At 45.6% G+C, this 14929-nt stretch overlaps 1 protein-coding gene across 3 annotated transcripts in view; it reads right to left on the minus strand.

Annotated features, from left to right (window-relative positions):
• Positions 1 to 2370: 2370 nt before the first annotated feature.
• The window catches only part of LOC113877699 (E3 ubiquitin-protein ligase RNF213-like), a 122222-nt gene continuing 109663 nt past the window's right edge, over positions 2371 to 14929 (minus strand). For all 3 annotated transcript variants that reach the window (XM_027518079.1, XM_027518077.1, XM_027518078.1), the window contains 12 exons: positions 14380 to 14548; positions 12880 to 12971; positions 12143 to 12394; positions 10327 to 10459; positions 9936 to 10019; positions 9346 to 9526; positions 8867 to 9068; positions 7748 to 7825; positions 6708 to 6902; positions 6178 to 6267; positions 5908 to 6086; positions 2371 to 4339 (listed from right to left, as the gene is read on the minus strand). In XM_027518079.1, coding sequence (XP_027373880.1) covers positions 4186 to 4339; positions 5908 to 6086; positions 6178 to 6267; positions 6708 to 6902; positions 7748 to 7825; positions 8867 to 9068; positions 9346 to 9526; positions 9936 to 10019; positions 10327 to 10459; positions 12143 to 12394; positions 12880 to 12971; positions 14380 to 14548 — 1809 coding nt within the window. In that variant the 3' untranslated portion in view covers positions 2371 to 4185. The remainder of the gene's footprint in view (positions 4340 to 5907; positions 6087 to 6177; positions 6268 to 6707; positions 6903 to 7747; positions 7826 to 8866; positions 9069 to 9345; positions 9527 to 9935; positions 10020 to 10326; positions 10460 to 12142; positions 12395 to 12879; positions 12972 to 14379; positions 14549 to 14929) is intronic.

Here is a 14929-nt window from a genome sequence, read left to right on the forward strand (position 1 = left end):
TGTGTGGGGCTGGACATGGGTAGCTTTACCTACTGAGCAAGGCCCTTTTCCACAGTGATTGTTTGTCAGTAGAAGTTTGTTTCCGAAGTGGAATTGCCTGAACCTGGGAGGAAATGAAATAGCTCATGACTGTCTCAGTTTGTTTAGTCGCTAAAATAAGTCATGTCTGACTCTCTGTGACCCCATGGATTGCAGTGTTCCAGGCTTCCCTATCCTTCACTATTTCCAGCATGTCCATTGAGTCGGTGATGCCATCCAACCATCTCATCCTCTGTTGTCCCCTTCTCCTCCTGCCGTCAACCTTTCCCAGCATCAGGGTGTTTTACAGTGAGTCAGCTCTTCCGCATCAGGCGGTAAAAGTATTGGAGCTTCAGCATCAGTCCTTCCAATGAATATTCAGGGTTGATTTCCTTTAGGACTGACTGGTTTGATCTCCTTACTGTCCCAGGGACTCTCAAGAGCCTTCTCCAGCACCACAATTCAAAACCATCAATTCTTCAGCACTCAGCCTTCTTTTTGGTCCAACTCTCACATCCATACATGACTACTGGAAAAACCATAGTTTTGACTATGTGGACCTTTGTTGGCATAGTAATGTCTCTGCTTTTTAATGTTTAGTCTAGGTTTGTCATAGCTTTCCTTCCAAGGAGCAAGCGTCTTTTTAATTTCATGGCTGCAGTCACCTTGTACGGTGACTTTGGAGGCCAAGAAGATAAAATCTGTCACTCTTTCAGCTTTTTCCCCAGGATGCCATGATATTCGTCTTTTGAATATTGAGTTTTAAGCTAGCTCTTTCACTCTTCTCTTTCACTCTCATCAAGAGGCTCTTTAGTTTTTCTTCAGTTTCTGCCATAAAGGCTGTATCATCTGCATATCTGAGGTGGCTGATATTTCTCCTGGCAATCTTGATTCCAGCTTGTGATTCATCCAGCCTGACATTTTGCATGATGTACTCTGTATATAAGCTAACTAAGCAGGGTGACACTCTACAGCCTTGACATAATCCTCTCCCAATTTTGAACCAGTCCATTGTTCCATGTCCAGTTCTAACTTTTGCTTTTGGACCTGCATACAGGTTTCTCAGGAGACAGGTAAGGTGGACTGTTATTCCCATCTCTTTAAGAATTTTTTACAGTTTGTTTTAATCCACAGTCAAAGGCTTTAACATAGTCAATGAAACAGAAGTAGATGTTTTATTGGAATTCCCTTGCATTTTCTATGATCCAATGAATGTTGGCAATTTGATCTCTGATTCCTCGCCTTTTCTAAATCCAGCTCATACATCTGGAAGTTCTCAGTTCATGTCCTGCTGAAGCTAGCTTGAAGCATTTTGAGCATTACCTTGCTAGCATGTGAAATGAGCGCAATTGTATGGTAGTTTGAACATTCTTTGGCATTGCCTTTTGTTGGGATTGGAATGAAAACTGACTTTTTCCAGTCCTGTGGCCACTGTGGAATTTTCCAAATTTGCTGGCATATTGAGTGCAGCACTTTATTAGCATCATCTTTTAGGATTTGAAACAGCTCAGCTGGAATTCCATCACCTCCACTAGCTTTGTTCATAGTTATGCTTCCTAAGGCCCACTGACACCAGTGAAAGGTAAATAATTTACACACATAGTAAGGTCATAGGAAGAAAACAGTGATTAGTTGTGAAGATTTTTCAGGTTAAGTCACCATCATCCTAGTGACTGTTTCTGTTTGGGCTGAAAGCAGAAGGAATTGTGTAGTATGTGAAGTCCAGAAAAATGAATATGACTGGAAAGAAGAATGAGTAGGCTGGAGGGGAAGGTCAGGTAGGGTCAGTGGGAAGCTGTGGAGGAACGGAAGGCAGGTGGACTTGACAGACAGGGGACAGAAGGGGGCACATCTGTGAACCAGCACCTCCTCTTACTATGGGTTCAGACCATGGGTTCTCTCCTGGAGGAACCCCTTTTTAGAAGAGAAAATGCAGTTTTCCCCTAAAGCAGTGTTTTGCCACTTGAATGAAAGTGGGCTGCTGGAACCTTATTGTTTCTCTCTCAAGTGTCTTTACTTCCTTTTCCTGAGGAGCTGCTTCCCCAAACCACAATCCAGCTCCCTGCCAGAGTCAGCTCTTCCTCCTCATTGGCTGGAGCTCTGCTATCCTCCCGGAAAATCCTATTAGGCAGGGAGTGAGAGGGCAGCCTTCTAGGGTGAAGCTTTGGCCCCTGAGCCTGGAAACCAGGGAGCAGTGTGAAACTCCATGTCAGCTCTGCTGTCATTTTGTCCAGAGGAAGTTTACCCTGTTAACGTTCTAAACCAGAGTTCACGTTTTCTGTCCAGAACCTTCCATGTTTTGGACATCCCTGCAAGGACATTTCCACAAACACATGGAACCATTCCCCAAAGTCTCTTTCCCAGAGAGGATTCTTTAGCAAGTTTATTGAAACAGGTATGACAAGTATAACAAAATTTACATTTGCCTGTGCTAGACCAGTATATTTCTGTACAAACAACAAGATAGTGTTAGCTAATGACAGTTAACACTTTGAAAGCATAACATACAAAACAATGTATCTTCATCACACCCCCCCTCCCCCCCAAAAAAAACCCCTTCATAACAGCGGGGAAAAAATTCTCCCCTGCCCCCCAAAGGAGGTCTTCACAGGCTGGCCAGCTCCATCCCAATTCTGAGGTGTCAAAGGAGTTCCAAGTGCAAACTGAAATGATGAACAAGCAACTCCCCAACTCCCACATCCATTAAACACACAATCTAGGAAACAGATGTCCTTGCGGAGTGCCTTTGCATAGAATTATTAGATAAACATAGGTTACTATATTACAAGTGGATATGGTACCAGATCCTAGGTCCCTGTGCTCCCCTTCCTCAACCACAATGAAGAGAAACCAAAATAATGAAATCGGAGCACAAATTGTTCTGCAGCTCCCTCCAGTGGCGCTGAAGAGCCTACATTGTCCTTGGCAAGCATTTTCTATTTTTGTAGCTCTCACCATTCTGTGGGCCCAATTTCAAGTTGATTGAGTCATCATCTTATTCAGAATGTGTGTGAAAGACATTTACCTCTGACTTGTAAACAACTTTTGTCTCAGGGCTAACAGGTGCCGAGCTACCCAGGAACAGGAATTAGCCCAGAGAGGTCAGAAGCACCAAGTGGATTTTGAAAATACGACACAACACTTACAGTGAGAATAGCAGCACAAGCTTGGGGTGTGTTGACTATTCTCTTTTTCCTTTATCAGAAACTTGCCTGGTTGTATATTCTGAGTCTGTTTCTGTGCCTTGACTGAGACCCAAAGAAAGGACCAGGTAGTCATACACTTGGGAAAATCAAGACCATGCTAAGAGCTTTATTATTTATCAGAATCCTACAGAAGCAAAAACTTTCCCCAGAAATGCCAGAACGATGCATTTGATCTAATTTCACACTGATCAACTTTCACTTAGAATTTACTAGAATACTAGAACTGGCAGGAAATCTGGCCTTCAATCCAGTCCCTTCATTTTGTAGATGTGGAAACTAAGTCACTAACAGTGTCCTTGACTCTTGGCCCAGCGCTCTTCACAATGAAAGCTTGGGGCTCTGACCCTTGAAATTTGGCAGTGAATCATTTGTGGGCATGGGTGAGGGCTGGCTAGTTTGGCATCAAGGCACTCGCAGAATGGCCTGACTTGTATTTGTATCTTCCTGGAGACCTAGAAGTATTTGTACAATTCTCTGAATTTAAAGGAATGGAAGAAGGAAGAAAGCCAGCTTCTCTTTTGTGACTGCAGAATAAACTAGAAAAGAAGGCAAAAATTAATAACCTTATTTTCCGTCCCTCTCAGCATGCAGTAGTCTGAGGAAGCAGGGCCTGGTGTGCTGGGTACGCGCGTGGTAAGAGACTAGGACACCTGGGGCACAGGTTTGTATGTGTGAAGCTGAGAAGCTATTTTTGGTCTCTCCTAGAGGATGGTGCTTTATTCTAGTTCCATGTAATCTTCAGTTCTCACCTACCAATGAATGGTATTCCGAATATGAGGAGATAAGTTTCTGAATATACACATGTTCCTGAAACAGCTTGGTTCTCAAGACGCTGTCAGCCAGCACAGCACATCTTGGTCTCAAATTTAGTGCTGTGCCCACAGCTTTCCTTCTAAGCACCCGCCCATGAGGAGGGAAGAGCCTTCTCTGCCCAAGTCCCCTGTAGAGACAGGAAATAATTCTATCTCATTTGTCGATTCCGTTTCAGTTCAGCAGCCATTTTCCACACAGCGACACAATTGGAAAGCAGTATCTCTTCTGGGAACTGAGATTCCATTTCAGGAGGAATTTCACTGTCTTTAGTCTCCATGTAACTCACAAGTGTATCTCTCAGGCTGAAAAACCAAGGAATAATAGACAGCATTAAATAGTCATGTGACATAAGGAGTCATGTGATCACTGGTCAGTTTTTCAGGTCATCACAGGACTAAAGTGCTCATTAAGGCCGGTAATACTGAGAGTCAGTTTAAAGACAACTAACTGCTGGCTCAGTGGTTAAGAATCTGCCTACAATGCAGGAGACCTGGGTTCAATCCCTGGGTTGGGAAGATCCCCTGGAGAAGGGCATGGCAACCCACTCCAGTATTCTTGCCTGGAGAATTCCATGGACAGAGGAGCCTGGCGGGCTATAGTCCGTGGGGTCGCACAGAGTCAGACTGAGCACATGCAGCTGAGCCGCTGAGTCACTGGCCTGGCGCTGGAATCCTGGCTTCAGGGCTCCAGTGCATCCCTGCTGCCCCAACCCTGGAGTGCACATACTCTATGGGAAGGAGCTCCCCTTGATAAGGGCCCAGCCAGATGGTTCTAAACACTCTAGTAATATGTCTGCTGTACAAAAAACAAAGCCTCACCATTAATAAAGCTTCTAGTCCAGTTCATGATTTGTTTAACAAAGATCATAAATTCTCTAGGAAGAGATATTCTTTTCCTACACTAAAAAGTCCGGGATAGTAAAGATTTCTTAAGTAAGTTCAAAGAATACAAATGTAAATAGGCATATGCTACATAGCATAATGGAGGAAAATGGCAATTATGAAGCCCTATGTCAGTGAGGAAAACAGGAGTTTATCTATTTAGCAAAACAATAAAGTGAAAATCTCTTCCTCAGACCACACATTAAAGCACAAGGAAAAACCACGGGAGAATATTTTATAGCCTTGGGACAGGACCCTTAGAGGTATATTTTCCTAGAGACCTCATAGGAAAATTCTCTCAGATTTGGCTTCATAAAATTAAAGACTGAGATAGAGCAATTGTAACATACCAGATAAAATATTAAGAAAAATACAAATACTCCAAAAGAAAAATAATCAGGAGGCAGTTTGGAGGAAGATACACGAATGGCTGATAAGTATTTTCAGCCTTACCAGTAAATGGGAAAATATAAGCAAAAATGAGATACCATTTTTTGGCCATTAGATTGTTAAAAATATGAAAGATGGATAATATTCAGTGTTCGGTATTCTTTATACATTGGTGTAGCTTTTTCTATCAAAGTTAAAATGCACATCTCTCTGACATAGGAAGACCACTACTCATAATGTGAATATATGACTTTTGCAATTGATAATGGTTAATCAGACTTTCCTGATGGCTCAGGGGTAAACAATCTGCCTGCAATGCAGGAGATGCGGGTTCAGTCCCTGGGTCAGGAAGTGGGAAATGACAAACCACTCCAATAATCTTGCCTGGAGCATCCCATGGACAGAGGAGCCTGGCAGCCTATCATTCATGGGGTTGCCAAAGAGTTGGACACGACTTAGTGACTGAACAACAATGGTAAATCAGCAGGAAACCAAATGCTGCAGTGAGACAAGAACAATTTCCACGACTATGGAAAATCTTGGGAGACATGGCAGAATGTTGTATGTGTGCCTCGCTTGGCAGGCTTGCAAGCCCGTACCTCCACTCAGGGTTGAAACTCTCTGCAATCTTGGGGTTCTTTAGCTTCAAGATCATCATTTCGTGAAGCTCCAGGAGGAAAGCATCCAGGCCAATCTGATTTAGGAAGGTGTTGAGCAGCTTAGCATTTTCAGGGCTGAGATCAGCTTTGTACCTTGAATCAATTTCCCCAAATGGCTTCTGGAATGAAATAAGAACAAATGATACATGAAGCCTGGAAAGGGAATGTGCGGCTCCCTGAGTCCAGGTGGACGGAAGAGGCCAAACTCACCTTTCCCAGGCGAAGTAGCTGTTCAGACTTGTAGGCAGAGAGGAACTGCCAGAGGGCGATGGTATGTTTTAACTTGCATCTGTTTAAGGCCTGAAAGAGAAGAGAACTCTTGAATATGAGGCCCTGTTTTCATTTGGCCCTGCACTGATTCCACCTCCTTTACTATGGAGGCCACCTCTGCTTCGTCCACTAATTTCCTGCCTCAACTCTGAAATGTCTCTGAAAGCCCTCTCCCACTGCAGCATCTTGGGGTCCAGCAGCAGCACCAGTCTACATGCACACCACAGCAGACTTGTGCTTCCAAAATCTGTACATTCCGAGTACATCTCTGCATCTCCTGTCAATGTGTTCTGTTTACACTGTAGACTGGCTGGGGAACGAGGTATTTTCACCTCCCCTCCTTTTCAGGGGCTGCCTAGATAGTAGATACCAACCCTACTCCCTAGGGGGTGGTATCCCAGTAGGAAGTGGAGAGACGATGGAGGGGACAATGCTAATTTCCTTTGGAAGAGGCCAGACACGAGACCTACCTTTGAAACCAGTGAGGTCAGATCGCCCATCTTCAGCATGTCTTGGATATACACATTTAAGTGCATGTCTGGATCCCCGCCAGCTGTGCTCAGAAATCCCAATGTGACTTCTATGGCAGACAGAGCTTCACAGGCGTCACTGTAGGACTGCAGTTGTCCTCTGAGGGCAGTGATGGCCGAGTTGGGGAGGGGACTCTAGGAAGTCAAAAGCAGGATGGGTCCACAGTTGGGGCATGCTGTGCACCACTACCCTGCAAGAGTCTTATCTTCTTCACTGCCAAGGCCACGGAATGGGACAGGCTCTCTAATAACAGTAGTAGTCTGCACTTGGTGCTTCTTAAGCGTAGCAATATTCAGATATATTACAGAAAGAGAGATGAACTTGTTGAATGCTCAAATCAACTTTGTGAGGATATGAATATGGACACACACATACACAGATAGCCCCCACAAACTCACACAACATGCATAAATCAGAAAAGCAGGAATAAGTAAGTTCTCTGGACCTTTTGTCTCAGCATACACAGTCATGACAGCATTACTAAAAAACTACAAGCACAAAAATTTCAATCTGTTTATACTGAACGAGAAAACGTCTGCTGGGACTTCGCTGGTGGTTAAGAACCCTCCTTGCCATGCAGGGGATGCGGGTTTTACCCATGGTTAGGGAACTAAGATCCCACATACCACGGAGCAACTAAGCCTGCCTGCTACAACTACTGACTACGTACACTCAGGATCTCGTGTGCCACAGCTAGTGAGTCTGTGCACCACAGTGAAAGCTCCCTCATGACATGGTGATGGTCCCGCACGCTGCAACTAAGACCCGAGGCAGCCCAAATAAAGAAATACTTGAAAAATAAAAAAACTTCTGCTGGTCCTGTGTGCCCCCTAGAAGAATCATGGCACTCAGAACAGAGGGAGGCCCTGAAATTCTTTGGTGCTCACAGCAAATGCCCCAAGTAAAGGCGGAAGAGTCCTAACATGGGCGGAAACACTCTGGTAAGACGGAGGCACACGCAAATAAGGTTGATCATCACCTGTGGCATTTTGTTCTTGATGTCCATGAAGAGATGCTCATAGTTCCAGTCCCGTCTGTATACCAGAGTGGGTAATCCCTAAAGGGAGAAAGAAAAAGACTGGAAATGGAATCCACTGTGGAGGTTTCCATCAGATGACAATATATGCCTGAGCTGAGACTCAGTGGTAGTCCCAGGGATTTCAGTGCATCACCCGGCAAAGCAGGCAGCTCCTTGTTGCCTCATGATGTGTGTGTTTATCCTGGAAGCTATGGAAACAGGGACACAGTGAGGAGCCCAGCCTGCCTGCCATGGCCAAGCAGACACTGTCACATAGTATTCTGTGGCCCTTGAGCCACCAGTGCAGGCAGGTCTCAAGGGCATGGTACTGACACACTGAGCACAGACCGTGAGCGAGGGGCACTCAGCTGACAGAGCAGAATGAATTAGGCTTGAGCTCAAACAGTTCGCCGCCTAACTGCAGGCAGGGAGGAAGCATAAACAGAACAAAGTACCACACCTTTGACTGGACCTGGAAGCAACAAGCACAGTGCAGGCTGCATTCGGGGAAGGGAGAGTGATCCAGCCTGTGCAGTTATGGGATTCAATGCAGGGAAGTGGATGGAGAGATGCATTTCTGGATGTTAGAAATGTGGCCTAAAGAGCCTGAAGACAGGGACTGGTTGGGAGCTACTGCAGCAGTGGAGCTTAAGGACAGATGCTTTGAACTAGAGCAGCGGGCTGGTTGGTGAAACGGAGGCGCCTGATGGTAGAGATGACAGACTGTGTTTGCAGACTAAAGGAAAAGGGGAAAAACAATGAGGTTCAGTGTGGGTGGCTGGTGGTGCCATTAACTACGGCAGAGAAATCCGGACTAAGTCCATTGAGATCTGCAGTCACCCTTGGGGTACTGAGGTGTGGATTGGATGCACAGACGACTCTGCAGAGCCGTTGGCCCTGAATGCAGGTGTGGTCACAGATACTGGGAGTGTGGACGAAGGGTCCAGAGGATCCCTCTTCATTCTGAAATCGCTGTGATCAAAGCCACACTTCAGGCAACTTTTGCAAAACAGACACACAGACCACAGACATGTGGACCATGGACACGTGGGCCACGTCAATACAGCAGGTCAGCCTTGCCTTGAGGGTCAGCCTAGGCTTGCCCTGAAGGAAGCGGCTGATGATCTGGCGCTGGATCTTCTCCAGGTCAAACTCCTGCAGGGTCTCCCCGCCCTGCTCCACTTGGTACTGGCAGTTGGAGAGAATCAGTGGAATCAGGTCCCGCTCCACTTCGTAGCTAATGACGTGCAGGTCGGCAATCTCAGAGGCATCGACGGAGTAGCTGGGGACAGAGAGACAGAGCTCAGGGTCCCAGTGAGGTGCACGTGGCCTGTCCGTGCAGAGCCAGCTCTTGTCTGACGTTGCCATAGGCTGTGCAGGTGAAGGGACACGCAAATCTGTGACACTTGTGAGTGTAGCTGAAGGGGTTTCTGTTTAAGAAGGACCTGAAGCCTGGCTTGCTGTCTCTAGGTCTGGTGACCCTATTTTCCTGTTTGTTCCCCCCAGAAACGACTTCCTGTGCTGAAAGAGCGTCCCCTGCTGTCGGCTTGCTTGCTTACCTGTTGTCTTCTTTGGAGAACTTCTCTACCGCATAGACAATTTCATTGTGCAACTTAATCAAGTAGCTGACTAAGGCGGTGGAGCAGAGGCCCCGGCCCTTGCGGCGAGGCAGGATGACTTCCAAGTCAGTGTCCAGATCCAGGTCGGAGCTGCAGTAGTCTTTAGGCAGCTTGATCTCACCTTTAAACGACAGAGGGGCAGTCACCTCCCTGCTGTTTCTTTCATAGCCTCAGGACTAGGAGCCCACCACAGTGGAAAGGGAGGCAATGCAGAAGCCCCCTCAACAGAACAGAGCTGGGAACCAAGGGTGCTTCTGTCTCCCACATCTCTTTTACGTGCTGACAAGTTTCAAATAGTCTCAGCTGCTTTTTGATACCGAATTTATAGACTCAAGAGGACTGAGGGGTTGCTCTTTCTGAAATATTATGCACTCATCTCAGACACCCTCACCAAGAGTCCACAGATCCAGCATTAGAGACACACAGCATGGTGCTGTGCACACACGGAACAGGGCAGAGTTAGGCTGGAGAGAACAGGCCTTCAGAGAGGTGCTCCTGTGATGTTTAGTATTAAAGGGGAGTTGACTTACCATTGGTCTCCAGCGATCGCCTCAGCTTGTTCCATGTTGACAGAAAGATAGTGATTCTACTGCGGGTTAACTTTTTCAGCCCATCTAGCAAACAAAACACTTTTTAAGAACTGCAAGATAACACCTACTCCCATCTAGGTCAAACCAACAGAACTACTTGCTCTTTGACCCCCACCTTCATATCATCACCAACACACTCTAAATGCTGTTTAAACTAAAGCTGAGTTTAAGGAACCAGAGAGAGAGAGGGAGATTCTGGACTGATACAGCAGAAACCTCTAATGTCCCAGGCATTCACAGCACCCACTGCTTCATGCTACAAGCTTAGGGTACAGAACACACATTAGCCCTGAACTGGTAGTCCTGATGCTCTGTGGGAGCAGAGCCTTACCTGAATCATGACCGCTAATGAAACTTTGGATGGATCTGTATTCAGCTTCTGAAACATTCTGGAATCGTTTCACTAGATTCCTTTGCAGGGCCAAAATCTCGGGCAAGAATTTCACCAGTCTCAGTTCTGCCTCCTAGAGAAGGGAAGACCACCAGGAACACTTTAGTGTACCTAGATAATGTTCCTGGGAAACAGACTTTGGGGCTGGCTTGAGAGAGTCATTTCCTAGGCAGGTTGATAGGGAGTCTAGGGGTCCCCGAGGAGAGAGGGGTCTGGAATTCTCAAGGAGGAAAAAAGGACAAACTTTTTTTCTTTCTCCACATTCCTTAGGATTATATACCAATAATGTATCCTGCCTAAGGACAGTCTTTGGATTCAACCTTCTGTTATTTTAAAATGTTAATTATGGGAGTATACCTGGTCTTTACAAGGATGTATCTTGCCTGAGGACAGTGTTATCTTAAAATGTAAATTATGGGAGTAGGTCGGAGGAGGTCTTTACAACCTCCAGACATTCTTTGGATTATATAACCTCATTATTAACACTAGCAAGCGGGTACTCTTTCTGCCCCCTTCTGATGCCTATGTCAGAAGCTTTCTCTATCTCCTTTATACTTTAATAAAACTTTACTACACAAAAGCTCTGAGCGATCAAGCCTCATCTCTGGCCCCGGATTGAATTCTTCTCCTCCGGGGGCCAAGAATCCCGGTGTATTCGCGTGATTCAACAACAACCTTTCAGGCTCGGGCCATGTATTTGTAGTTTAATATGGTCAATGTGCCATTTTACGTAACACATAGTACTTGAGAATGGTGAAAGGCAAGTACCTTTCCCTTCCTTCAGCAAGTACTTAGTGACTGCTTACAATGTGTTGGCCAGTGTTCTACACTCTAAGGGTCGAGAAGCAAAACTGTAGGGCCGACACAGCAAATGTGTTGGCCAGAAGCTGATGAAAGAATACAGCCTCTTGGGCCCGAGATGGGCTGGGTGTGGAGAGGCACTGCTGAGAGCAAGAAGACGAAGCATGTAGGCAATGATGCTTAGAGATGATCCAGTGTCATTCTGAAGACCTAGGACCTTAGCTTCTTCAGTGTAACGGACCTGCCTGAGCACACCAGTGACAGATCACAGTGTTAGCACAACGGCCTTCCCACCGGGAATCCATTTTCATTAAATGACCCACCAAAATTTCTGCATCGTCTTACTTCTTCCTAGACTGCAAGTACTGGTGCATGGAAGGAATGATTAGAAAATGTGTTTTAGAAAATAAAAATTCAAATGGATTAAAGTTAGGAAGAGTGTGTACTTCTGGCTCTGAAAGGTATGATGCACACGTTACAGCTCTGCTCCCCTCCAATCCTCCCAACACCCTCCCTCTGAATGGTTTAGGGGAAGATTTTTTGTTGGATTTCAGTTATGCATTCTCAACTAAAATTTTTTCATTCAATAGACACTCATTGGTGACTAACTGCTTCAGGCACTGGGGGGATGAAGTCGAACAGATAAAGGAAAGATTTTATTCTATTCTTTCTTGCTGAGTAATTGGGAGAAACCCTCCTGGCCAAGTACTTTACAGATTCCTACTAATTCCAACGCGTGCATATATTTCACCTGTGCCTTTATGCTTCAAATGACTCGTACAGATGGATGTGTTTGGAGATATCTATCCCTGACTCTTCTGCCAGAGACACTTTATTCAAAAATCAAAGTAGTTTAATGGCTGTCCCACCCTCAGGACTGATCAGACTAAATGAGAGCAGGGCCTTCACATCTCCAGGGGACATGTAAGTCGCGGTCACAGCGAAGCAGCCTCACCTTCTGCAGAAACTTCCAGAGGATGGGCACTGATTCTTTGCCGTTCTTTTGCTCCACGATGTGCTGGAGGTACTCAATGGTGATCCTTTTCCTGCAGCTCCACATCTTAGAGCAGTGAACCATGCTATTCTTGGGCAGGTGGGGCAGGAAGGTCACTGGGTCACCATACACGATTTTGGCCACAGGGTTGGAGCTGATGCGCTCATCCTGGCTGATCTGAGCGTTCACTGCCAGGAGGGTTTTATCTAGATGCTAGGTAAGGAAAGCGACATGGGATCTGGAAGTGAGATGCTAGGTTTTTGTCTTCTCAAACAGAATAAGTCTCAGACATCTATATTTTATTACCATTATTTTAAATACTTGCTGATTTATATTTCCCAAGGGTCTTAGTTACTCTCAGTAACATTCTTATCTGACAGGGTTTATTTCTCTGCCTCGTTTGCACATTCTGCTCTAAAAAGTAGTGGAGAGAAAATGACTGCCTGCACTTTCTGGATCCCCAGTAATTCCTCAGCTTGACATACCAGCCTGCCTCAGGAGTGGACAGGATGGGGAGGGGGCAACAGGAGGGTGGGGTGACCAAACAAAGAACACCTAAATCTGTGACTTAGCCTAGGGTTTCTTTCTCTAAGGGACACTTCCAGAAGGAACAACAGATCAAGTGCTCAGCAGAGGCTGTGGAAACCCCCTCCTGCACTTTCCCAGAGAAAGTAGCCCCATAGCTACTCATCACTTACCTCTAGTTCACGCAGAATAAGAGACTGAACAAGATTTTCCCAGCTGTTCCTCTGTATTCTGGTTGACAATTGTGCATCAAAATTTAAAGACCCTACAAAGAAAAATGTGTATGTTACCCAAGAAACAAAAACCACAGCATTCTACATAAAACACTGAAGAAATGTTTAATTGAAATAATGCTCCTTTTGGGAGCAGGGGTGGATATATTTTCCTAAAGTAACCTGAGCATTTAAAAATGTTTCCTGCTGCTACCACCAAACTCATGATCTTTGTGAAGGTACTTCAAACTCTAAAATCTCTAACCCACGTAATTATCACCTTAAAGCCATTCTGAACAAAATTACTGCAAGGACAATACTTTAAATCAGAAGCCCAGGGGCAAACTAACAGTGACTAGTGGTACCACAGGTCTCAACTGCTGCCACCTGGGCTTGAAGACGGAGGCAGGACCCTGTGGGTGCATTCGACGCAGAATGCTATATAAACTGTCAGTATGCTTCTAGAATGTGGCCACTTTGTCAGTGTGATACTCGCTGAGCTTCCCTAGTGTGAAACCACTCCAGAATGAGAAACTTAAAATCAGATTTTGCTAAGTGGAAAATATATACAGATGTTGAATGAGTGAAAGTCGCTCAGTTGTTCCGACTCATTGTGATCCCATGGACTCTACAGTCCATGGAATTCTCCAGGCCAGACTACTGGAGTAGGCAGCCTTTACCTTCTCCAGGGGATCTTCCCAACCCAAGTCTCCTGCATTGCAGGTGGACTCTTTACCAGCTGAGCCACAGGCAAGCCCATACGGATGCTGATTTCTGGCAAAAAAAGCTCTGGAAGTGGGAATGGATTTTCTTGTCATGTGCCAGAACTTTTTATTGCTATTGTTATTTTTAATAACATTGTCATTAGAGTGGTAATTTAAAAACATTTTTGCAGATAACCTAAAAGAAAACAAAACTGTTCTTCCACCACTCAGAGACAACCCTCTTACTAACTTGTCTTATAGACCTTTTCTTTCTATGTGGACTTTAAACTAGAAAATGAGCTTAATAGTTGTTAGCCTACTTTTACATGTAACACATTGTGGATGCATATACATATTGAGTCAGTCCAAGAATGCAGTATTATTTTAGGAAGAGAAGGTGCTCCCCCGACCCCGTAAAACAAAACAGATCTCCAATAGAAAGAGACCAAGTTCCAAGCGCTTATCAAACATTAGTCTCTTTGATGTTTCTTTAATGCACGTTGCTTCTTTTGGATGCCCTGTGTTCCCCATGCAGTGGCTGAACTACATCCAAGGCTGACTTTTGAAACTAAAGCCTCCCAAATACACTCGAACCAGCAGGGGGTCAATGGAAAGGCCAGGCAGGTCCTTCCCTCCCTGACTCTCTGGAAAGTGCCTGTCTTCCTGCTTCCCCCTCATCTCCTTCTGGGGTCGAGGAGTGCCCTGCTTCCTCTCCTGGCTGTGCCCCACGCCCCTGGCTCCGTGCCCAGCTCCTCACTGTGGCCCTGCTCTCGGAGAAGGCGGCACAGGACGAGGTGCACCACGCTGGCGGTCTCGTCCGCGCTCCTCCCCAGCGTGTTCATTAGCTGCTCCAGGTCTCTCTGGATGTGCTGCTGCAGAAACCCTTTTGGATCCCACACCAGAGGTTTGATGATGTTCATCAAGTCCTGTGGGGGCAAGGGGACAAAATGTCAAGCAAGGTCTTGTTTGTGGAGGGGATGGCAATTCAGGAGAGGTCAGGAGGGGTGAAGAGCCAGTTCCGAGCCAGAGGACAGTCTCTAGGAGGGATGTCAGCATGATTCAAACAGTAGAGGCGACAGAAAACTGAGAAGCAGAAATGAATGTGGTCTGAAAACGACTGCCTTCTATATTGTCAATGTGAAATAAAGAACTTTAAAAACCGAAACTTTTTGCTCTCATGGTTAATTAACTTAGATAAAATGCAACATGCTATTTCTTTCCTCCCCAGAGTTACAGCAAAGACACAGGTAAAATCATGGTTATTTTAGCCTCTCCATTCCCAGGTGTGGACCGGAGACACAGAGCTA

This window comes from Bos indicus x Bos taurus, chromosome 19 (genome assembly GCF_003369695.1).
Source record: "Bos indicus x Bos taurus breed Angus x Brahman F1 hybrid chromosome 19, Bos_hybrid_MaternalHap_v2.0, whole genome shotgun sequence".
Classification (NCBI taxonomy): domain Eukaryota; kingdom Metazoa; phylum Chordata; class Mammalia; order Artiodactyla; family Bovidae; genus Bos; species Bos indicus x Bos taurus.